General features: G+C 39.0%; 1 protein-coding gene and 1 long non-coding RNA gene across 4 annotated transcripts; both read right to left on the minus strand.

Moving 5' to 3' along the window:
* Positions 1–158: 158 nt before the first annotated feature.
* On the minus strand, positions 159–21,052 carry LSM14A (LSM14A mRNA processing body assembly factor). 3 transcript variants are annotated; one of them, XM_069793463.1, is made up of 10 exons: positions 20,659–21,051; positions 12,547–12,710; positions 10,997–11,129; positions 9,799–9,918; positions 7,742–7,918; positions 7,374–7,436; positions 6,487–6,666; positions 4,782–4,953; positions 3,674–3,902; positions 159–1,839 (listed from the first exon to the last, which is right to left on the minus strand). In XM_069793463.1, exons 1-10 carry the CDS (start codon positions 20,777–20,779, stop codon positions 1,816–1,818), a joined length of 1,383 nt encoding a protein of 460 aa, XP_069649564.1. In that variant the 5' UTR covers positions 20,780–21,051; the 3' UTR covers positions 159–1,815. The 3 variants fall into 3 exon arrangements, with proteins under 3 accessions (XP_069649564.1, XP_069649563.1, XP_069649565.1); XM_069793462.1 differs by having other exon boundaries at positions 9,799–9,921; XM_069793464.1 differs by lacking the exon at positions 7,374–7,436 and having other exon boundaries at positions 9,799–9,921; positions 20,659–21,052.
* Positions 21,053–23,497: 2,445 nt separating this feature from the next.
* On the minus strand, positions 23,498–26,042 carry LOC138687250 (uncharacterized). The gene is made up of 2 exons (XR_011326491.1): positions 25,635–26,042; positions 23,498–25,039 (listed from the first exon to the last, which is right to left on the minus strand). It is a non-coding gene; the product is annotated as an uncharacterized lncRNA (long non-coding RNA).
* Between the last annotated feature and the right edge of the window lie 11 nt (positions 26,043–26,053).

Consider the following 26,053-nt stretch of genomic DNA (forward strand, 5'->3'; position numbering starts at 1 on the left):
AGAGAAACCCTCACTTCCGCGGAGCACGGTACAGCGACGGCACGCCGCCCCGCCTGCCCCCCCGGCCCCCGGGGCGAGGACCGCGGCTCACCCCCCGGCAGCGCCCGTCCCGGGTATTTACAATTCATCGCGTTTAAATAAGCCTGGGACACCTCGTGGAGCATACGTCGTTATTGCAACAGGACAGCACTTGCCTCTGTGGCCAAAAACCGCAGCGGGTGGGCGTTCAGAACCATGATTTGTGGATCCCGAAAGGCATTGTTGTTAACATGCAAAAAACATTACTAAACAATATTATCTAACTTCTACGGTTGCCAAATACTTGACCTTAATAAGGAAACCAATTACAAAATACTTCCTTGTAGTGCTATACAAAAGTTATAAAATTAAGATTCTATCAACCACTTTTAAATATTCCAATTTTCCAACAGTGCAGTTTTCCACATCTTTATCACCACTGAACATTTTGAAGATAAAGTAAAAAAAAAATCAGCAAATTAGATCAACATGTTTTAATCTTTGGATCCCTTTTTTCCTGTGGCCTTCATATACATATCCAGACACAAATGACCAGGTTCCTATTTCAGCATATCAAAAAGTTGTAACTAGTCATTCAGAATTGGCAAAAAAAGTCCATACTATGTCATTTGTGACTTCGCGGTCTTAGAACCAGAGCCTTAATGTCTCCAAGCTATGGTCTATCAAAATGCAAACAACTTCAAACACTAAGAATTCTTTAAATTGCTTATGTCTACAGGTATTACAACAAAGTTAACATTTCAAGAATTGACAAATGGAGACGTAATTTTGTCCCAGGCATTCCAGGAGAATCACAAAACTCATGTGCCTGGTCCATTATTAAAAAAAGTTAATATTTATCACTAAGTAAAATTAATTGCAAATTTTGACATATGAAAATTTCTTTTCTCCTTATTTGAAAATACCTCCTTAATTTGGTCAAATCCTGTGATATGCCAGAAACTACAAAATCAAATTCCTGCAGGAGAAGTGAAGAGTGTATCCAGTTCCATGTAATGGAAGAATGTTTTCAAATCTTCATTATAGTCCAAATATAAAAATCAAACGTGTAAGCCTGAAAAGCTGCTAAAGAAAAAAAACCCAACTAATTCAGTGTTCTTCAGCATATCAACTTTTGCAATAACACAGTATGTTTGCCGACTTAAAAATGTTTATTCTTTAAAAAATTAGTTGCTTTTTATACAGCTATACAAAGTTTGTAATGTTTCTTTGGCAATGGGATATAATGGAATTTTACAACTATATAAAAAGTTTCCTTTGCCTAAGAAACAGTATTTACTGTGTGTACATATTTGACTGACAAAGCAAGTTTCCTACTGTCCAGCACCCTAGTTGATAAAAGTACAACTATCTCAAAAGGGATATTACAGGATTTCCAAAAAACAACCTTCAGTGGATCAAAACACTCACAGTATCGACGGCCTTCTGCATACAATTGTCCTTACAACTTGAAGCAATTATCAAATACAGTCTAGTAATAAGAAAAATCCTTTCAGTGATGAAAAAATACTTAAACTCCATCGAAGTACTGCTTTATAATTAACTATACATAAGAAATTACTTATCCTTCTGTCTCAAATATATTTAATGCTCACTGTTTTCAAAGATGGCCATTTTTCAAAAGTAACTGCATTACACCCCTTTGAAATTAAATAGTTAAATCCCAGTGCTGGTGACAAGTATACAGCAAATTAACTTCATTCTTTGCAGAGATTGAAACTAATTCTCTGGATCAAGAAGATCTAGACGTTCACCCGGTTTCAGCTTTCTTGTAGACTATGCAGCAACTTTGTTGTCTTTCTAGAGGGAACAACAGTAGAACGTTAAAATTGATTTTGCAAAACAGAAATCACAAATTAATCTGGGCAACAGCACTGGGAGAAGATGCGCTGTGATAGCTACTTCCCATCTTCTGCAATCAGAAATGAGACCTCCCTGTGTCATCAGGTTACAGCATCTGGTCAAAACACCCTCGGTCTGGCACAAGCTGAGGCAGCTCGTCATTTTGACTAGATGCGTGGCACAAATCTTCCGTCTTTACACCACCTCCTACTTATCTAGAAGACTGTGAAATTCTTTCATTCAGAAATTCACATCTTTGACCTTCAATCCCTCATTTCAATTCATGCTCAGCTACCAAAAATGTCTTTAAATCACAGGACTAAGTCTTGCAAACTAATGAAGGAATAACTGAGGGACAGTCAGAAGTCTTCTGTGATGAGAAAAGGGTACCCCCCTCCTGTTTTTTAATTTAAAAATATTTAAATCTTCAAACAGATAATGAAGATTTTGTGTTGAAAAACTCTAACTGCTCATGCAGTAAACTACCAAAAAAAGTTCTTCTGTCCCAGTCAGAATTGTAAAAGCCTGTATTTACTTGCCCCAATCTGGTTAATTATATTTGTTACTGATTCTAAACAGTACGCCAGTATTATTCCTGCTCCTTAACAAGCTAACGTTCGTGTTGAATATACTTAATGCCAAGAAAAATGGCTTGCACTGAAATTATTAAAAGATTTTGGTTTGCAAGCAACTGAGCTCTGAGCTCTGCACCTAAGATACCACTAGCACAGAATACATCACTTTAACAGCTGGGGCTGACAACTTTGTCCTTCCTCTGAATGGCTGGTAGGAAGAAGGGTTAAGATCTTCAACAGGAAACAGAGAAATGGATGTCTTCATAGTGTTGCAAAAGCAACAAATTGCGTAACTATACCATAAAGGAAGATTCTGCTTTTTAGCCATCATAGGTCTTGCGGGACACATTACTATTTCTATGCTTGCGTGATTATGAAAGCATGACTGTACATCAGGTTACTTCAGTTAGCAGACTTACATGGTGGCTTGTGCATAATGCTTAAAGGAACTTTAAACTTCATTCACATTTAACTAAAGTAGCAGTACTTATTTTAATCTTTTAAAAACACTTCCTCTATGGGAAGGACAAGGGTGTTTTCTTTTGACATTTTCATGCCCTATCTCCCACAGTTCCTTTTTACTGAATGACTTGCTGAAAAAAGCCAATCCTGCCTTAGCTTTCCCAACAGCTATTGGATATAATTATGTCAAGTTATAACTAAAAAGAGAGAAAAAAAGAAAAAAAAAAAAAAGGTTTGTAACAGGACCTTACAAAACTCAAATATTTTTAAATCTTTCTTTTTGCAAAGGGTCATCACTATGCTTCAGTAACTTCAATTACTTTATTTTAGGGGTTATATAGGATCTTAGAAGTCTATAGGCTTTGTGCCAACTCATTCACAAAGAATTCAAAAAAGTTTGTTGCACAGTAGAAGGAAGTTAAATTACTCGCTCTCAATCTTTAAATTTTAAAATATTGCTTAGAAAAATGCTTTTACTTCTCCCCCCCCCCCCCCCCCCCCGCCATTCCAGCTACAGAACAAATATTTAGGGCATGTGAAGAAAGATAGCTTTTAGTTTTGGTTGCTGTCAATAGTCAAATGATGCTATAGCTAAAATTTCAGCATTAATGGACTTTCAATTAAGTAGCTCAGAGTACCTGCAAAATACTATTCAAGAAATTCTAGTTCAACATCAAATCTAAAAGCTGGGAGTTTTTTACCACTAGTTTCCAAGAACAGTGGATCAGGTCATAGTAACATTAAATGTATTTTACCCTATATTCAAAGTCAGCAAACTCCCTGCCTCCACGACCTCCTCTGAATCCACCACGAAATCCTCGGGGGGCAGTGAAGCCACCTCTTCCACCTCCTCTTCCTCTTCCACCTCGGAAGCCAATCCCCCCTCTGCCTCTGTACCCTCCACGGCCACGATTGGGACGCAGTGGTATTCCAAAGGTCTCTGCATTTAATCTTCTTTCCTCAGCCCAAGTGGGTCGCCGTTCTCTGCCACACAAAAGGAACAAGACTTGTTTTAAAACACACCTCAGAAGGAAGACTGCCTGGCTTAGAATAGCAAGAAAGCCCATGAAATGAAAAATGATACATTAATCACATTGTAAATCTCCACATTATCCTTTTCTGCAAGAATCTAGGTGTCTGCCACAATTCATTTAACTCAACAAAAAGGGATGTGTTACAGTATCATTAATTATATATTAACAATGCCGTAACTTTCCCATGCAGAAAGAAGTACACAGTCTGTATCCTCTGCGCACCATCATATAATAAAATAAATAAACACTGCCTGCAACTTAAAACAAGAAACAGAAAGTAAGAGTTTGCAGTTACAGATGTTATTTTATCTAGCTGTCGGTACAACAAAACAATCCCCCCACTGTAATTCAAAATAGGTCAGCAATCCACACCATCTCGTCTTATAAAAAGGCAACAGCAAAAGATAAGCTTTAATTTTCCTGACATGCTATCTTCCCATTCAAACAACACTACTGTTACATAATCTGCTTAGAAACCATTACCAAAGCACAGTCATAATTGATTTAACTAAAGTGGTAATTAAGTAGCAAAACAAAACAAAAAAACCCCACTTCAGTAAATCTGGAAAGGGGGTTCTAGAGTACGTACACGAAGTTCTAGAAGCATGGCTCTAAAACAACATTTTAAAATGTCTTCCTATTAATGTACTGCCCTTGCCCACAAAGAAATTTTGTGCTTCACATTCCTGTTTTATTTTTGCCCACTGCATGTGGAAGTAAGCTTTACTCACTTTTGATTCAGAGTTGACTGTAATGAGTAATGCTGACACTACTTTATGACATAAACATGCATTAAGTAGGCTAACAAGCTTCCCCTTGCAGGCCATACCGATTGTCATCGCAGGAGATGTTATCAAAGAAGGATTTGGTTTTGTCATAGTAGCAGTTGGGGCCAAGTGGATCTTCCTCATCTGCATTCCCTTCGCTATTTTGGGTATCAACACCTGAGTCACCTTTGTCTTCTCCATTTACAGGCTTCTCTGGTTTCTCAAGTTTATCTTCTGGAAAATAAAAGTAAACAGAAGCCTTTCAGACCATCATACTAAACAAAACCATCACTGTTAACTTATTCCCAGACATACAGACGCAAACTACACTGAATGCTCAAAAAATACAAAAACTGCTCCAAAATTTAGCGTGGAAGTCAAATAATTTGACACATAAATTAGGATGTTTTGCTGGTGCTGTCTGGAGGTTTGATATCCTCTATATTCCCTGTGGGTTTAATTAAGAAAAAAACCCTGTGGTAGAACGAATTTGATAGCCATCTATTTTCTAACCTCCTACCTACCTCTTTTCCAGACTTAAAAACTTCAGTCATTCCTCATAAAAGCCATTCCATGTTTTTGCTCATCCCTGTTGCCCTTCTCCTTTGTCTTTTGGCTTTGCTGTTATCTCCTTTGAGACAGAAGGCCAGCATTCAAGATATTATGCCATGAACTGACTTTATGATATACCTCTTTCCTAATAATGCCTGAAGTTGAAATTACTGTTTTGACTGCTACTGAAAAAGCAGCTGATGGTTCAACAGAACTAGCTATTACAGTCTTAAAGTCTCATTCCTAAATGCTTACAGCTTAAATCTCATGATGCTGTGCATAAACTTCAGGTAACCAGCTCAACCTTTCCACAACATACACACACACACACAAAAATTACCACTGTCTCATAAAATATTTCTATAGCTCCTTATGGTTAGCTTTCCCTTTCCTCTTTACTATTCTGAAAAAAATCAGTATCAACAGCAAACTGTCAACTCATTTCAAAATGATACAGAAAAAGAGGCAAGCACCAAAGAACAAATCTATGGGACTCGACTGGTGGTTTTTCTCTACACTGAAATCTGACCATTTATTCCTACCTTTTGTTTCCCAGCTTTTAGCCAATCATTTACTGAAACAGGGAACTCCCTATTTTAACCTGTAACAATTTTGTCCAAAAACAGTAGCAGCAGTGTAACGAACAGGTGGCTGGTCACAAGAGAATGAGGTAATTAAAACAGAAGCCTGCTAGAAAACAAAAGTGAAGTGCTGGCAGTATGGATTTGAACTACTCCTGTGTTCCTTTGGAAAAGGGCAAAAGCAAAGAAATGCTAGAAACTTTCCTAAATTGAAACTCTTGTGCATCCTCCAGCAAAGTTCTGATCCCAAACTCATGTTTTTGTGATTGCTTTTGGTCTATTAATAATTGAAAACATAAAATAAGGGTTTTCTTTTATTGCATCTTTTAAAAGTAAACTCATACTACTGGGACCTCCACTCAAGTAATCTGCATTTTTAAACCAACAGACTTGTTAGAACATGACATACTATATTTGCTAGTTAAAATTCCTTCAAAACTCAAATATTGACCCAGATATTTAACTAAATAGATGATCCCAGTTTACTACTTCATTGATTTTTTTAGTTTTTCCTTTTAAATGACTGCAAACAAGACTTAGTAGGATACACTTTTTAAAAGTTGTTCTCCAAGGTAAAACTAAAACAGCAAGACACATTTTTTCCATGCTCAAATCTAGAGCAAAAATGGTTTACCTTTTAGTTTAAGTTTATTATGAAATTCTCTATCAATTTCCTCCTTGTTGAATTGTGCATTTGCACTTTCAAAGTCAAAGTCCTTCTCAAACTTCATTGGACCATCCCTCCTAATACCAAATCTTCCTCGGCCCCCTCTGTGACCTCCACGGCCTCTCCGTGCTGACGGTCCACCTGGAACTGAAAAGAGGGAAATTCTGTTCCATTTTGTTTTGTGGATTGGTTTTTCTTTGAGGGTGGTGGTTGTTGGTTTTTTGGGTGATTTTTTTTGCTTTGTTTTGTTTTTTAGTTCCTGGGATAACAGTTTGGGATTTCATGCATCCTCTTCCTGCATTTCTGTTGTTAAAAGTCCTATTAGGGCAGCTTGTAATTTGTAAATTCACTTACAATAATTACAACAGTGACACAGAAAGCATAATAGCACTAAACTTGTGTACTAAAAGATTTTCTAGAAGTCATTAAAAGTTTTTGGAAGAAGAGTTATAATGTTAGTAGTTTTTCAGTGAAGTATTTTCATAGAAAGGTAACAGGTTTTATTTCATGCTATTGTGTTTATAAATCTATGAGTACTGCCTGGTTTTGCATTTTTATTCAAATTGCTTAAAATAGAGCAACCAGAAAAGACTTTTCTCTTTAATGTTGACTTTCTGTCCTTGTATTATTCTGGCCCAATACAAAGTTACTGTTACCCACTAGAAACAATTATGTGAAAGCATTCTAAACACATAAAGTCTTTATTACTGTAATCTGAACTGCAAGATTTCTGGATGTTCCAAACAAAGTCCTAGCACTTTGCAAACTATACACAATGCTGTATTTTAGCAGACTTTTAAAAAACTTAATGAAGTCTGAAAACAATGATAACTATTTCTCAAAACAAGATTTACCAATTTGTCGTTTGTTTTCATTTCTGAGTTCATTTTCTGATCTTGAAACCTTGTGTGCTTCAGCTAAAGTTGGAAATAAAAAAATTATTTGTTTATCCAATTAGGTATTTTTGATCATACTTTTGTATATAGTTATATAGTTCCAATTTCAAAAAAATCCAAACCTATAAAAGTAAACCACAAGTTTAACTCAAAATAAAAATTCAGAATATATGCTTGAGTTTAAAAAGAAGTATATGTATTCCAGGTCTCTGCTGGCCAGTCTATCAGTAGTGGACAGCAGGAAAATTCCTACACATTACCCTTAAAAAGAGCATTTCATATGTGTATGGAAGAAAATAAGCTGTATGACAATTATCCAAAGCTACCTCGTCTGTGCTCTTGATTCTCTAACGATTTTTGGCTAGCAGACACCAAAGGTCTGGCTGGTACAGGACTCCTCCTCCCAACTGGTGCTGGAGTAGCCAAGTGGGCTGAAGCTGTTTGTACTGCTTGTTCCATGGTGGGGCTCCTTCTCAAATGATCTATCTGAGGGCTTGAACGACCTGGGAAAAAGACAAAACAAAACCGAAAGCCAAAGAGTTATTTCTCACCTACAACTTTGAGTTACTCGTCTGAACCAATCTAGACTGACAGGTTTATCTGCCTTACCAGTCAAGACAGCTGTGTCCAAAGAGGAAATAAATATTTCTGCACCCTCAGATCCACTAATCCAGAATGAAGGATATTTAGCAATTCCCCTTCCCCTAGTCTAAAAGAAAAAAATGGGTAGGACAATTAATCCCTACCAACACATCTGTGATGTGCATTTAGCTGTGGAATGAAATTTTTTGATTGACTGGAGGTGGAAATACTCTTTCTGCCTCCCTGGAAAGCCAAGTGGAAAGTGACTGCTCCCAAAGGCAGAGATACAGTTACGGTACTGAAATTTCATTTCATCTAGTGCACTCTGTTGTATGATCACCACAAAATAAATGAACAGTGATGGCTAGTGCCAGGCATAATGCAGATGGAGCAATGAAAGCTTCCCCACAAAGTGCTGTTCATACATTTCAATTTGCAGCATGAGTGACTGGAGCCAGACGCGTGTTTAGAACAGAGACATTTGATCTGGCCAGACAAGTTTATGACACCATATAGGTAAATCTACTAAGAAATTAGAGTAAGACTCAAGTCCCAGTAAGTAAAATAAAAGAATAATGTCGTATTCCATAAAAAAAGCTAACCAAAAGGAAAAAAAAAAAAAAAAGAAAAAAGAAAGGAAAAAAAAGAAAGAAAACAAACAAACACCACAAAAAAAACCCCAAACCCAACCATACCACACTTAAAAACTACAAAGATGACAAATATTTTTAAAAGCAAACACACACACAGCAAAAGCTTGTTGGTGCCCCACAGGAAATTTTGTGGCAGAATATATGTTCATCTAGATAGTATGTCATAAATTAACCCAAGAATCATACAGGTTTTAATTTCACCTACAGAAAACCAAGCTACTCTTTCAACAGAGAAACAGTAAATGCTCAGAATACTTTTTCCCCTTCAATTAATGCAACAAAGTAGAAGCTATATTTGGTAATCCACTCAACTAAACCTAGACAGAAGTCCTAACTGGTATACAAATCTCAACTAGATTTTAGAAAAAAACCCTGTTTGCTGTAATTGTTTTGCCTTTTAACACAACTGCATAACCTTAAAAATAGCATTAGGAATATATCCTAGCACACACTTTTACTTGCAGCAGCGAAGAGTGGAAGAGCAGGAGATAACTTCTTTTGGATTTTTAAGAGCAATCTTAACACATTTGCATGAAAAGTGAGGGTGAAGGTGCTCAACATTTAGTTTCTTTTTTCTTTGCCACTGAAAAAGCATCAAGAATTTCCTTTTTGCTTCTACTTTCTTTTTCCAATATTATACAAACTACCCATACAGTTTCTATTACTATTAAGCTGACTTAACTGTCCTGTCACTATCTCTACAGGCAATCAGGTCTGCTGTTAGTATTTTTTTGTGTAAATATGCATAAACAAAAAAATACCATTAGGAATAAAGATTTAAAATTGTAGGCTGAAGGACTTCACAATTCAAATCAGCATGAAGTATCTTGAGTTTTGTCATGCTATCAATAAAACTAGATAGTGAATTTCCATATACATCTATTTGCTAACTTTATTAAACTGAAATAAGTCCTACTCCTCAATATAGATGCTTTAAGGGTAACAGCAAATGTGTTGCTAACAGTTACCTATGCAGCATGCCAAGATGTAAGAAAACACATTTAAAGAGCAAGTACAAAGACTCTCAGTGCTTTCTGGTTTTAATACCAAGTGTTTTCATGACAGAATTTAGCTGTTCGGTTAGCATTTCTGGCAACCATCTAAGTCACACAGGCACGATTGGTCAAAAAAGATCAAAGAAGATTTACCTTGAGACATCTGTGGTTTTAGTGATCTTGCATCTGTTGTAAATGCAGAACCAACTGCAGTGCTTTGGGACATGCTAGTACTGGCTGAAGAGTCTGTTCCAAAAGATGTTAAAGAACCTCCTGCTTTGAAAGAAATAATATAGTTGTAAAACCTGGTTTAGACTTTTTTCTGTATTTTTTTTTTTAAATAGCACTAAATGATTAGTGAAGCCATATTAACCAGTTATTCTACGATACACATGAGTTTGACCTTCCCATGCACTTCAAGTTTAATGTAACGTATGTATTTGTAGTCAGTTTGTAAGACAGTAATATCTTGATGCTTTTTATCAAAAAAAAAAAAAAGAAAAAAAAGAGCACTGCTAACTTTAGCATCACAAGTATTAACATAACATAGTCATGACAGCATCTCACCGAGTAATAAACAAATGTTATTGGTATGTACTTCCACTTAACACCTTTTAAACAAAAATATGACTGTCACATCTTATTAACTGATATCAAGTTATGGTCAATTCTACAGCCCTCCTTTCACATGGCTAAAATTTTTAGTACCAGTTGCCATAACAGTTACAAGAATGTAAGCTCCTATGTGAAAAACCAAAAGGCGAAATAAAAAACTTTAAAGGAGAAATGAAAGTTGGTTGGTGAGTCTCAGAGAGCACCTGCAGTATAAAGGAGCAACTAACCCATGCAGCTCACAAATACTTAAAGCATGTACTTTGTGCCATGCTAACACCTCATGAATAGCTAGAGGACTGCGCTGGCACACAGATTGCTGAATGATCCAAACCCTTGGGTTAAGGCACACACCACTTGGTCAACCTGGGATACCAGATGTCGACAGCACAGCTATGGGGCTTTTGTGGAGGAGCTGCCTCTACCACTTGTGAAATATAATGAATATATGATGAATATAATGATTATATACGAAATAGAATGAATTAACGAATACAGGAACCTTCCCCCCCTTGTCCCTCCGAGGGTGTTTAGTTCTCAATCACAATTGCTTTGATTTGAGCTGCAAAGACTATGGAAAACTCTACTTTCAAGCTAAACTGTGGAACTGATACAGACTGAATACTCTAGATCTGCCCTTAGGATAAGATGTTGATGGAATATAAGCATCGATTACTGCCTATGCACACACATGCAACGTCACTTATGGGAAAACAGCAAATAATAAAAATGAACATACCAACTCCAACAGCGCCGAACTGCTGCCCCACCAGCGGGCTTGGACTAAACTGACTGTATGCAGGCATTCTGCCAAAAGGACCATAGGACCCCACAGATTGGAATGAAGATGTAGTCGAAGATCCTAGTGAAGACTAAAGACAAAACACACTTGCAGAAATTAATGTTTACACAAAAAGTAGGAAATAGTTCTGCAAGGCAAGAAATGCAGAAATTCTAAAACTATTTGTTAAATTTACCCTAACACCACCACCGTGGCTAATATGTATGCAAGACCTTAACATTCAGAAAGTTGCTTCTTTCAGTATCAAGAATTTAGCAGCTTTAACACAGAAGCAAAGACAGCACAAAACCAATGAATTACACACGACTCTGCATGAAAACTCAAATCAGTTAGCAGAAAATATTTTTACAGGTACGTGTACAGTTTAGAAAGCACTTTTACCCTTCCGATATCACAAACTTGTGACAACAGTACCATAAAATTTTACAATCTTTTCCCTAAACCTCACATACCAGATTCTTTTGTCAAACACATGTATAAGCTTTTGTTAGCAAACTTGGAAAATTTATCTTTTTCCTTGAAAATTCAAAAAACGCATGAACAATGAAAGACCCAAACATAACAGAGGAGAGCGGGGTTATTACTGTTATTGGGGTTAGCAATAATGCAATTTCACAGCTCTCAACTACCACTGACTGAAGGAGTTGCACCAAATTTAGCAAAAGACCCTAGAAGATTGCCAGGGTACTTTATAAGGAAGTATCAAGAATTTTATCTTACGGAATACTTAAACATCAGAAACTTAAACACTTCCATGGAATTATCAAATTCCATTTGAATCTAGAACTTCCATCTTGCTCTCAGGGATGATTTTAAGACACCCCACAAGCACAAATCAACAAGCCAACAAATTTCAGAGACCAAAAATAACTAGCACTGTCAGCCCATTTACTACAAAATAACAGGTTAATTAACCCTGAAGGCTTCAAGCTGTAATTTGCTTTCCCTTCAGCAACCAAGTATTCCCATTTCAAATAACTGCCCTTTAGTATGAAGCCTTTTTAAAAACACATAGCTAGATGAAACACTTTTAAAGTCATAGTCAGCCAAAAAAAAGTTGAACATTAAAATCCAAAAGAAAACAAAAACAAACAAATGAAAAAAAATCATTAATTATTTGGAGAGGTTTCAGCATCTACTCTATTTGACTTATAGCAAGTCTGCTCTCTCCACGTAGTCTTCCATACATGTCCTCCTAAGCCAAATACCTTTCAAACAAGGCAGCAAGGTCTACCAAAAGTCATTAGTTGTTTTTGAAAAACTGGCAGCTTTGGCATTCAGTGTATTGTGTTAGAGTCAGATTTCAGTCTTGATTTTCACAGTTAAAGACACAATTCAAAGAGGAAAATCTTTCCAGAGTTCTTTACATTGGGTTGTGAACTTTACAGCAACAAACATTTTAGTTTTTAAACACTCAGCTAGAGAGCACTTAAAGCTACCAGGTTATCTCTTCAGCAACAAACATCTAAAAATATGTTTTGACTTACCTGAACAATAGCAGGATCCTGTGGCAAAGAACACTGAGGCTTTGGTGGCTCACAGACAGTTAGGTCTTTAATGTCACTGCCACGGAATATAATATACTCAAAGACTTCATCACGAGGTGGTATAGGTCTATCAGTTGGTCTATCTTCTGTACCGAAGGAGCGAACTGCAAAATTGGGAAGGAAGAGAAAAAATAAACACATCCCACATTCAACAAAAAGGTTTCAAATATACTGCAGAGACCAGCAGCTTTAAATAAAAAGAATAAAATTTTGTTGAGCAAAAAAACTTATTAGATAGGCAGCATATTCTTTGCCATTATCAACTACTCAGACATAAACAAGTAATTTGATCTTACAAATTTCCGTTAAAAAAATCAAGTAGAAAGACACCTCTTCTGTTCCTTACTGAGACATCACTTACGCCATCACTCACATGTTGAATATTTTGACTGTTTTGTGAGGATAAGAGGAAGCAGCAAAGCAGTTTTTTGCTGAGTTAACACTTTTAGGACATTATAGCAAGAGGAACACCAACAAAAGCTGGTCAGTCAGTCCTGTGAATCAAGGACTACATGAGTTTACATACTTCATATTCCGCACATGCAAATCAGGCAAAAGAAAAAGCTAACACTACTAGAAACTAGAATATTAAAAATTACCGAAAACAAAGTATTTCTCAATAGATTCAAGGTCTGAGTCAAGATTTAAATAAAAATTAGGAATTCCGTGGTATGTATATACAATTTTCACTAAGCAAAATGCATTCTTCTTGCTGGCGTAAGGTTCATATGATCTCTGTCAAATTAAGTAAACTCACTGGGGCATAACTATCTTCCTAAGTAGGCCTGCATAGTGTGCAGCATACCAAGACATTAAATTTATTTGTATGTACTTAGCTGAATTCCAACAGTTTTCAGATTGCATAGTGATGAAGCTCATCATGCTTTTCCCTTTGCACTACGTATCAGTACCACTGGACAGCATCACTTTACTTTCACTAGCCTCTCAAAGACTTTTCCTCACCTTAAAGACTGCCAACCCTATATGAATATAAAGTGAAACAAACAAACAAAACCTGAAGAGAGGTCTCCACAAGCTAGAGTTTTGTAAGCAAAAACTAAACAACAAATTGAAACCAGAGAAGAAAAAAAAACAAACCCAAAACCCATGACAATCACATTCTACTGAACATCAACTTGCAGCAGCTTTAACAATCCGCCACGACTGTCTCTGCTCTAGCCTTTTAAGAGGTTTTTGTTTGCTTTGTAAGGTACTACAGGTTATGCTGAGAAAACATCCATATTTTGCTTTAATTTACCAGAATTAGTTTTCTCTCCATTTTTAGATGCATCAACAATTTGGAGACATCATTAGGCACTTATTTGTACCCATAAAACCATTAGTCAAGAAAATCACTTTCCTGTAGAGCTGTATAAGGTGATATTGAGTCATTTCTCATGCTGCACCAACCATCTTCCATCACTGTTGCTTCTCCTAGTATCGCATAAACAGAGCTTAAGAGTCAAGTATTACAAATCTTTTTGAGAAGCGTAACTCGGGAGTAAAGAGATCAACTCCACACTACAATGAAAAATAACATTAAGTAGCTACAATTATTTTCTTCATTCTTATATCATCTACTGAACTGAATTTAATCAACTTTTCTATTTCTGTGCATCTGAAAGTCTGCTCTGAATGGTACTATAAAATGTAAGCGTTGTAAAAAGGCACGTACTGTTAAGTATCTTTGTTATAAGATAAATCTGTCTTTTCTTCTTCCACTACTATCTGAAGCTGAAGAATTTGCAGAAATTACAGTAATATGCAATAGCTTAACAATGTTATCAACTGATCATGTGCATTACTGTAGCTCACTCTGTTGCTTTTTATTCATCAGGTTTTTCTACTTCCCTGTCTTGACTGAGGATCCACCTTCACTTTCTGGCCATCTTACATTCTATTTATTACATAACTAATAAATTAACTTGGCCCTTCATTCCATCATTTGACCTGCTGTCTTGGTAAGTAAAACCAACGTTGATTTTGTATTGGTTCTCTCTATCCCACACTGAAATAGTTGCTCTAGTAGCTGCTTTGTCTACAAAGGTGCACAAAAATGGCCAGTGTGACAAGTTACTGAAGTATTTTACTTTCTAGCTAAAGTGAAGGAACTAAGCAGTAGCAACACCATAAAAAAGGGTAGTAAACTGAGGATCACATCTCACCTTTACATAGAAATAAAAATCTGATGAACTACGGAAGAAATCTGCTTTGAAAGTACTAAAGTAAGAGCTATGCTGCGTGGATAAGTATTTTACTATTAACACCAACATCACATGGCACATATAGGAACAGCTTTAACACTTGACAATTACCTTTCTCCATCCTAAACCAAACAAACAACAAAAAAGTGAACCACCTAACTTCCACCTAATGACACCTCAAAAGAGGTAAAAGGATTTTACTGTACATCAAGAAGAATTTGTCTTTCTATCACAAAATTCCAAAAACATCAAAAAGAAGTATTTTCAATACCAAAAATTAGAATTCATCTTTAAGAGATTCAGCTGTCTATGCAACACATCAAGACACTGATAAGGTTGTCAATGGTTTTGCAATAAAACACATCAAGAGTTGCTACTAAGAGTTTGGGTTTTTTCTCTACCTCTAGGCTGCTCCAAAGCAAACTGGTTTTAGTACAACTTTCTGCAAAATACAAAGACAATTCCATCCAATGAAGACAGCTCTGCTGGAGAGGAGTAAGCAAACTCCTCTGATTTGGGGTTCAACCTTCCCCTCTAACCCCAAAGCAACACGAAAAACCATCCCCAAGTCTAATTTCCTTCTAAAGCAAGGAACCAGAACTGCATGTGCGGTGATCTAAGAAAGCAGTTTAGGGTAAGGGCTGCTTAATGTTTTTGCAGTGTCTATCCCAACTACGTCCTTCAGACAGTGGTATAACATAAAGAGTTTAATGTTACTTTCAGTATTTTGCAAAGGGATAGCTATCTTTACAGTTTCTTCTTTCCTAGCTTGGATTAGGATTTAAAATAATCTGAGCTCATTAAAGGAAAAAGTCTAGTATTAAAGGTGGCCAGTACAATAGGATTTTAGAAAGAAATAGCTGTTACCATAGTGTTGCGTAATCACAAATACTAAGTTGCCAGAGTATCAAAACCACAAGGTATTGGAGCAGCAGCAGTCTTACAGCTCTATCCAGCTGTCTCTCATGGTATTTCCTCAGACTATACAGCCTTCCTCCAGAACAGGGTGCAGTGGTTCATAGATAGCAAAATACTGAAGAGTGAGAGCAAATGAAAATAAGCATGTGAAAGAGAACGTAATCTTACCAGGACTACAGAATGTAATCTTATAACACTAAACCAGGACTACAGTAAATCCATTTTATCTTACCTTGTCAATTTAAGTGTGTTTTTTTGTTTTGTTTCATTTTTTTTTTTCTTTAATAAGTTAAACTGGCCTAGGGACTTGCAAACAAAAAGGCAACCATCACATGTCAAAAACAAACTTATTTTTTGTCAGTGTCAATACACACAATTAAGTAGAAAGAAACTAACACTGTTGAGCCTAACAGGATTCATGTATGTGACTTTATGCCCAAGTAGCTTCACCAATTTCATATATTGTCCTGCATCTGTGTACAGATTTTGACTACTTCAATGTTACTACTACATTATATTTTAATGCATATTACTATATTATGCTACTATAGCATCCAAGGAAAAAATTGCAACTTTCCCTAACAATTAACAGAAATGATTACCTGTTGATTAACACAGAAAAATACTGTGTTAATCAGAACCCAAGCTGTATCTTCTACTAGCAAAAGAGGACTCTGTTCCCATATAATGCGAGTTATTGCAAATAGGTAGTTCAGTCATTGTACACAGTACTGATACAATCTTATCAGCCTTACTTCATATGTAACATACATACACATAACCAGTCTTTCCCCACTCTTAAGGCACCCATGAGAAGCATGACGACTAAAAAATGAGACCACCGCTACAAGAACAAGTCATTTCAATTGCCATCTCTCTGCAAAACATCACAACCCTTTCTCTCTAAACATGCTTAAGATACCTGCACACCACATTACAGGAAAAGTATTAATGTCAAGGAGCCAGCTTGTGGCAGGCTCTTATCTTCAGAACAATTAATTCAGTCTGCATTCCCTTACTCATAGGGATGGCGAGTTCACAGGGAGATAGATATGAGGAAAGTAGCTAGGAGTGGGCTTTGACAAGAATTTTTCTGCTGCGACATGCTATGTACAGGGTTGGTTTGGCACACATGCCCTAAACCTCAAGACACAAAGGGAGCATGTCACTTAACCGACTAAAAAATAACATCACAAAAACTTGATAAAAATTTAACCCTTCCCTTTCCTGCTCCCACCCCTGAACTGTAAGAAATGCTCAAGTTTTTACAAGAATTTAACTTTCTTCTGTCTACGTTTGAGTCTTTCCCCAATTAATACTGTTTAAAAGTCTAAAAGAAAGGGAAGTTTTCTTTCATGTCATTTCCCTTCATAGTCATTAGACTATGGCAAACACTATCACAGATAGTTGAAAATGCCAGAAATGCTGGACGTTTAACTACTTCTTAAATTACTGAAAGTTATTTCATTAATATCTATTAATTATAATGATTCCAAATGCAACTCTCAATGGTGCAGCTGTTAAGTGAGAACTGGTGCATTATACCAGAGAGACAGTATACAATTTTCTGTTTCTTATACTTGCATGCCTAAGGATTCCCTACTATTGGCAGGGAACAAAGCCTTTTCTGACCCAACATGGTTGTTCTTACACAGCTTACCTACATTAAAAATCTATCTCTCTAAATCGGTGCCTTGAAATAGAAAGACATTATGTATTACTAGCATGAAAGACCACATCTAGTTTTTAATGCCACAACATGTAAGATTAAGCACAATCCATCGTGATTATTCTGTAACTGCTCCAGGTAGGGCAGCAAGCACTTTACAGCAAGAATATTTTACTCCTAATTGTGGCTTGCAAACACTCTATTCTTAAATTGGTTGGACTTAATGATGTTTAAAAAATTAAGTATGAAATAGAAGTATGAACAAGAAGGACATTCCAAGTTAGCAATCCAAAAATCTTATTTCTGTCTAAAACCCCAGAAGATTTAAGATAAATGAAGGCATTCCACATGTACAACTTAATGAGATTAATCTCAGACTTCGGTTTAGCCCACAGAAGTCCCACTGCTCGGCAAATCTGTAGTTATTCAAGAACAGATTCCACCTCTACTTCTGCACTTTATGTCACAAACAATTTCAGTGATTTCAGTTGGGAAGTGAATAACGATAAGCCACCCTGCACTCAACCCAGGTAACAGTGACATGAAACCAGCTACATAGCAGAGCAACTGAAGGCATCCAGTCATCTTTTGGGGCTTCTTTTGTCTCTTTCTGACAGAGAACATGACATTTGTGGTAGAGATCCACAGTAAACAGTTCTGGTTTGAAGTCTGGACTCACCACAGGAAGAAGAGCTAACTACTGGCTGATCAACATATTTACAGCTATAGAGAGTTCAGAAGGAAGATCTGCTTCTTTCACATACAGACCTGGCCATAATTAACCACACGTGTCACCTTACATATATGCTATCATACCACATTCACATGACCTAAGCCATCATTTATTCAGAAACTTGAATACTCCAGAGTTGAGCATTTTGTTCATAAGCACAGTGAACTGTTTTACAGTCTAATACAGTTGTTATCAACTTCCAGATTAATCTCAAGATTTTTGGTTGCAGGTGGCCTAGAAATACTGGTTTATTCTCTTCTGAATCATGACACTATATTACAAAACACACACTCTTCAGCTAACTCAGCCAAGTTTTATTAAAGCAAATTTAATGGTTTAGATTTACATTTCTGATGAGAGCTATGAGAAGAGAGTAGATTAGATTTGGAACTGTAGTTTGATCTATCTTAAATATATACACTTTGGCAGATATCCCATACCATGACTTAACCACTCTTGAGAAGTCATGCAAAATTGGCTTGGTCAGCACTAAATCTGTCTAATTTAGGGCAAGACTATCACAAGCTCCTCAAGGATGGGATTCTTGTAAGTGCTTTTGTACAAACCTTAACAATCACAGCATGCAACTGGAATTTCTCAACATGTATTTTTAATCACTGTGCTCATCTTTTTCTCATATAAACAAATACTAGCTGTCCCTTTTAAAGAGATAATGCAATTCCAGCAAGGTAGTTTAACCTAAAGGCAACTTTAGAAACAAGTAAAAAAAAAAAAAAAAAAAAAAATCACATCATGAAAGCTAAAAGCCCCATAAATGAACTATGCAAGCCTGGGACCAAACCTACTGTAAGGTGTTTCAAAGCATATATACAAGAATTTACAAAACAAAGTGATCTATTTCTTAAATAGTAATTGTCGGGGGCGGGGAAGGGGAGAAGATGAGGACCTTAAAGTGACAAGACACACAAACAAGAATTACCACAAAGGCCAATGCAAGATGAAAGCAAACAAACTGCTGCACGGTATCAACTCCACAGACCGACTATTATACACATCAACTCTGTAAAATGTAACAGACTGTCATTATACTAGAATGCTATACCTATCGTATCAAACAGGAACTGAAGTTCGGAATACTCTCAGTCCCAAATACTTAATTTACACAAGGGGCAAACAGACTGTCATTATACTAGAATGCTATACCTATCGTATCAAACAGGAACTGAGGTTCGGAATACTCTCAGTCCCAAATACTTAATTTACACAAGGGCAAACAGACTGTCATTATACTAGAATGCTATACCTATCGTATCAAACAGGAACTGAGGTTCGGAATACTCTCAGTCCCAAATACTTAATTTACACAAGGGGCAATTTTTCCCTTTACCTAATGGTGGGATAAATTCTCTCCTTTTACATATGCATTTAGATTATTTAGCAAGACTTCACAGAGGCAAGAAGTGTAAAGTAAAATACCACTGAGTTTTGCAGAACCTATTATAAAGAAGTTATTAAAAATTCTGACTTAACTTTTTACCTGAATATTATACATTCACTGCCATGGCTAATACACTTGTGTTGAGAGTACATTATCATGCGCAAGAAACAGCAAAGACCTTCGGATGCCCAGTTTCAAAGACCCTCTTTTTTACTCGCCAGTTTCTCTTCTCAGTAACACACCTTCCTAACTTTCTTATACATACACACCACACATTTTCCTCTGCTCAATACATTCTCACTCCAGTGCCTGTACCCAATTTTGATTTACACAGTGCCATACAGCCACCTCCGAACTGAAGAGCTCACGATCAGCTGCCTCTCTGATAACACAGCACTCACAGAACCCCCTTTAGACCCGAGCTGTCTCCTACCCCAGGATGCAGAAGAGTTCAGTCGTCTGCGGCCCTGTACCCTGTAGGTCTGGAATTCTTACGATGCAAAGAAATCCTCCTTCCAGCCTCCCCCTCCAACTCCCTTTCACGCACTAACTCCGGACCGCTTCCACCGCTAAGGGCTTCGTACTTTTACTCTATTCAGGACCCCTCTGAGCAGCCCCTGGCTAGGTAACTAACGCTCCTAGCTCCTTTTGGCGACGGCCCCTCCGCCGCCGCTCCGAGCTTTCCATACCCCCGCCCGGAGCCGGGCGAGCAGCCCGCGCGGCGGGAGCAGGGGCCTCCGCAGCGCCGTCGCTCTCCCAACCCCTTCCTCACTTCCACCTCTGCCGTGAAGCGTCGCGGCTCGCCACAGCCCCGCCGCAGACGCTCCCGCCGGGGAGGATGGCGGGAGGACGCGCCTCCGGCCGAAACTGCGCGGGCTCTTCCCAAAGCTCCGCCGAGCCCCCTCGCAGCTGCTGCTGGGCCCTCGCAGGCTGTAGGCCTCCCCCTCGCACCCCGGGCCTCCTCTTCGTCACAACGCCAGGGACGACTCTGCCGCGGTTTCAGGTTCTTGCTCGATCCCCGACGGTCCCCAGGCCGCCGCACGCACCGCGGTCCCGCTCCCCTCCCGCTCCCTCCCCGAGGCGTTGCTGGGTCGCCAGGGCCCAGCCCTCTGCTCCGCCAGGTCCTTACCCTTGGCCAGCGCCACAGTGGAGTTTTCGGTGTCGATGGTGTACAGGATCCCTTCATAGCGGATCTCGGCCTTGGAGATAAGGCTGATCTTGCTCCCGATGTAGGGCGTCCCCCCGCTCATGGTGCTGGCTCCTCGGTCAGGGACACCCCCCCCTCCTCCCCTGCCGAGCGCTCCTGAAGCCGGGCACGAGCAACTAAGCGAGCCCGGCTCACAGTCGTAGTAGGCGCTCTACTCCTCCCGCTTCGAGCCCGACCTTGCGCCGATCCCCCAGCGACGGCTTTCCCTGCGCAGACTCCCTCAGCACACCCCGCACCAAAAGCACCCTGAAGCTCCCAACATGGCCGCTGCCTTCATCTTCCCTCAGAGCCGCCCCCCTTCGCTCCAGCCGCGAAATGGATGCCGGGAGTGGGAGTGATCTCGCGAGAACGGGCGGCCGGGGGCGGGCCGGGGGCCGCTGACGGGAGGGGGCGGCCATTTGGGCCGCCCGGGAAATTAATTAACTTCGCGCTCTAGCGCGTTCCCGCCTGGCGTGTGGAGCGCGGCTTCCCCGGCGGTGGTGCGGCTCGCACGGCGGGTTGGGCTCGGCTGTGCCTCGTCGCGCTTTCCCTGCCTGGCCTAAGGGTGCTGTGCGGGGCTGGATCGGGGCTCCCCGGGGCCTGCGGCTCCCCCTCCCCGGGCTCCCGCCCAGCGCGCCGGGAGTTTGAGCTCGCAGCTTGGAAACCCCACCCCTGCCGTAGCCTGTGAACACCGGGGGATGTGAAAGTAGGTTTGGTGATGTGGGGTTTTTGGGTTTTTTTGAGAGAGGTCCAAGCTGCCTATCACTGAATGCTAAATTCTTGTGATCCGGTCACGCGGAGAGCTGCAAAAGTCTAGATGATAACTAACTAGCTCATATTTCAAGGGGGATTCCGTTTTACTCAGTTGGCAGAGCGCTGAGGTAGCCGGATCTTGCCAAGCAACACTAAGCAACACAACTGTTGATGAAATACTGACTAAAGTGTGGAATTAATGCTGAAAAAATACCCTTTTAGTACAAGTAAGGACAAAACAAAAATCGTGATTTTGAGATTGCACCTAACTTGCACACCTTATGTAAAAATCATAAATGAGGCTTCCTGTTGGAGGCTTTCCCTGTTAAAACATGATCCTGCCTCGGGCCCCTCTTTTTCTATTTGCAGCCTAGAAAATTACATGCAACAAAAACTAACTTCTGGAAAGGGTACTTAATAGCTTTTGTTGCTGCAACTGGACACTACTATGTTGCAAAGATTCAGCAAGTATTTTGTTCAGAATAGGGCTTTGAAACACAATAGCAAGCCAGATTTTTCTGCAAGGGCCTGCATGTTTCTAAATGGGAGCCATACTAGACTTCTGGAAACTTTATGCCCAAGTTCAACTGACTGTAAAGTCATGGAGGACTTCAGTGCCCAGGGAGTTTTACTGCGATGTGCAGGTCCTGGACTACCTGAAAGATTTGGAACAAAGTTCTTTGGTTAATGAATGGACACACGTGACCATATGAAGTCCTTGGGAGACCACTGTTAAAAATCAGCATTTGGTTAAAAAGCTTTGGAGGAGGCTGCAGGGAAGATCAGGAACCTGGCTGATGAAGAGAAAGGACACCATGAGGGGAAGGAGGAAAGGGGAGGCCTGGGATACTGACATAAGAGGACAGAGAAGGGGAAGAGGAATACCTTGAAGTACAACCACTTGCCCAGAAGACCCATGTGGTTTTGCTTTTGGCCAACTTCTAAGTTTTCCCTCATCTGCCTCTCTCAGAATTGTAGTTGAAGACTCCCATTTATAGAATTAGGGTTTCAAGGTTGTGTGGTGGAATGTGAAATAGAAGTGGACATTTTTTTGAGCTTGGGACAAAGTAGATGAGCACTTCAGGAGACAATTCAAGCAAAAAACTGCCAGAGTTTGCTTTTAGGTGTTAACACTTGCAAAGTTTCTGAACGAGAGATGTTGGCCAGAATGAATAAATGGAAAAAGCTAGGAATAGAAAAGTATCCCCTTGAAAAACTTTTTACGGGTTAAATTGGAACCTTCTTGATGTCAAATTTTCCCAAGCCTCTCCATCAAGTCCTGTCTAGGTGAGCACAGACAAGTATTTACAATTACAATTAACTTCAAAACAAAAGCACCTAAATTTCTGTAAGCCATATATAAAAAAAATAATCCCATTGCAACTGAAATACACAAAACTAAATTTAGACATATTTCTAGAACAGCTGTTGGCTAGTCTAGCCGTCTTTGTGCTCTCCAATTTGTGGAATTTATAATTTCTAATTCAGACTTAAAATCAGCAGTTGAAAGAATATTTTTATAGTGTAAAGTGAATTTCAATTATATATGTAAAGAGTTCTGTAAATTAATTTTAAGAAGTTATCTGAAAATCTTATCTAAACCTGGTGGGTACCATTTTAATGTTAATTTTAAACTTAGGATAGTTAAATTGTGTATTTGAATGCACTGAAAATGCGTATTTGAAAGAAACCCACATCACGTACTAGAAAAATAGTGCTCCTTTCTAAGTGCTTTCACTTCTCTAGATGACAAAAAGATAGTTGTCTATGTCAACTGTTATTACTCCCTGCAGCTTAACGTGGCAGTGGTACTTCTATTATGTAGTGAGTTATTAATGAAAAACTTTGTCTGGAAACAGGGCACAGGGTTTAACAGTGTCGATAAGTGAACAGCAGCTTAACAAATTTGTGGTGGATTTTCTTTCACAGGCAATTTTAAAACCATGTTTGGAAGTTAACTTTCCTAATAGACGTTCTCTATTTCAAACAAAATATAATCCAGGAAAGATTGCATTTTAAGAGATCAGAAGAGATGATCACAGTGGTCTCTTCGATTTTTTTTTTTTTTTCCCTTCTATACATATTTAAGTCCTAAAAATGAAAGAGCAACAAGCATGTTCAGAAATATGTTTTTTATGATGAAAAGCATGTAAATATTTGAAAAAGATTTTTGTAATAAAAGAATGAATACAAAAGTTCACAGAGATTCTGTACTTTACTAAAAGTCTCATTCCCTACGTAAAAGCGCAAGCCCAAAGCCAGTTTCATCAACAAGTTTGTATACATTCTTACGTATGTCATCACTTCTTGACTTGAAAGAAGTCCAATGTGAATCAGTATACATCATGTTTTATTAAATAAAATATTCTATTATACTTCCTTATTCTGTATGTTTATATATATAAAATGGCTCAATTAAGAAGAGGTGAGTGGGAAGAAATATGAATTCATGTTTTACAGATTACTCACCCACAAATGTACTTTAAAACTGTAATTAAAAGTAGGTAATTTTTAAAGTTTTGAAACCTGTCTTATAAATCATGACTTGCCATTTTTTCCTTCTGCTGGGAAGATTACTTTTTATCTTCTAAAGTTACAAAGCAATAAAGTTTTCCTCCCGGGTGGCTTTGATGGAGACACACAGTTTAATGGCATAGTGTTAGAAAAATGTATACTAAAACTTTTTTCATAGTCAGGACTAGTTGAAGAATCATATGTCTAACTTTCTGTTCTCTTATAAAAACTGTGGAGATAGTGGTACGCAAATGAAGTCCACGATCAGGGCAAATAAGTGAAGGAAGCATGGAATCTTCTCTAATAAAATTAATAAAATGTACTCTTAACAAAGTAATATCGGATACATTCTGATATTTGTCCAACCCAAATGAATATTCTTTATCTTTGTGCAATAGCAAGTTGAGTAATAGGCAACTATGTTTTAATTAAATTTCCAGGTAGAAACATTTGCTAAAAGTTCAAATTTAATTCAGCTGTAGCATTCCATAAAAGCAATAGTCGATTTGCTAAGCAAATTTTTGATGTATAGATCTCCTGCTTACACTTAATACTGTTTTTCATAAGCACTGCTGTGCTTTCACGTTCACTTACTGCACAGTCTTCCATTTACGCATCCTGACCACGCCTTCGGGCCTTTGGTACTTCTATGGGCCACTTTATTTTAAGAAATACGCACTGGTTTAATTTCAGGAGACATTTAAACTTCTCCTAATTAAACTGGTGCAACCTATTTTTAATGCATTTTAAAAGTGGTTTATTTTGATTCATCATAAACCTACTCCTGAAGGTATAAACAGACAATCAGGAAAAACTACCCTAAATAAAAATGTAACCTACATTGAGAGGAAATGGATGGTAACAAACCAGTTATTAGCAGTTTAGTCTTGTGACTCAAGCAAGTCGTATAATGTATCACTTAACAGATTGAGTCTGGGACTGGAGAAGGGTTGTGTGCATGTGCGCACTGTGAGCCCTTCACTCGTTTCCATCAGTGCATCATGCAGCTGAAGGTGGCTTATTCACTGATGCACCTTTTTCAGTTTTATGGAAAATCCTGAAAAAGCACAAAATGAAGAATGAGTCACCATTTCAGGCCACAGAGCAGGAGCTTAAATACATCCAAGTTTGCAGGCGTCCATGCTATTGCAGGCCAGGAGAGACAGATAACGGAAGCCAAGCTGCTTTCCTCTGGCAGTGTCACAAATCCACGGTGGTTAGCACTTGTGTGCAAGAACAGATGCAGTGAACTGTGGGCAACGGTTATTCGTAAGGGGAAAATTACTTATTTTGAAGGTCCCATCAAAGAAACTGCCCTGTCATTAGTCAAAGAAATGATAATTTAGGGCCACTGTCTTTAAGTGGTATTTCTGAACGCGTGAGGCATGCACGGATGGGAAAAGGGCGTACAGGAACGCAACGGCAGAAGCGTTAGTAACCACCTCAAATTTCCTGCACGGATGCTGAGAGAGCACGGTACATCAGAGCAGCTGCTGTGATGATGCCAAGAATCTTATTTTTGGTTTGTTAACAGTGTCCACGTTAGGAAATTGTATTCCTGCCTAGGTAAAGCAGTAACTTTGGACACAAACGTCTAAAACTCTGAAGCAAACAGAGCAGTGCCCTGCTGAGTGCAGGTACTCTGCGTGCACCTTGGGATGCCAGACAGCTTCAACAGCGCTTGAAGTTCCCTCCTTTGAAGGACTCGGCGTGTAAGGCAGCTGAGCCGCTACAGCCGACTGCACGCTCGCTTTCGGTTCTCCCCGAGCGCCGCGAACGCTGCGCCGGCTGGCGGCACCTCCCCTCGCGGGGTGCTGCCAAGGGGAGGCCAAGAGCGCGGCCGCGGCGGCTTCGCCACCGAAAGGTAACGCGATTGTAGGACGCTTCAGTTCCCGACCTGCAAGCTCACAACCCTCCGCAGCACGGCTGCAGGCCTTCCGCACGCCTCGAACCTCCCTGCCAGAAGTCCCTACAGACACGATTAATGGCAGGCTCCTGCCCGGACCCGCTGTCGCCCCTCGGCTTCCCGAGGCGGCCGGCGAGCAGCCCACCGCCCTCTCCCTCACCGATG

Source organism: Haliaeetus albicilla, chromosome 10, assembly GCF_947461875.1.
Source record: "Haliaeetus albicilla chromosome 10, bHalAlb1.1, whole genome shotgun sequence".
Classification (NCBI taxonomy): domain Eukaryota; kingdom Metazoa; phylum Chordata; class Aves; order Accipitriformes; family Accipitridae; genus Haliaeetus; species Haliaeetus albicilla.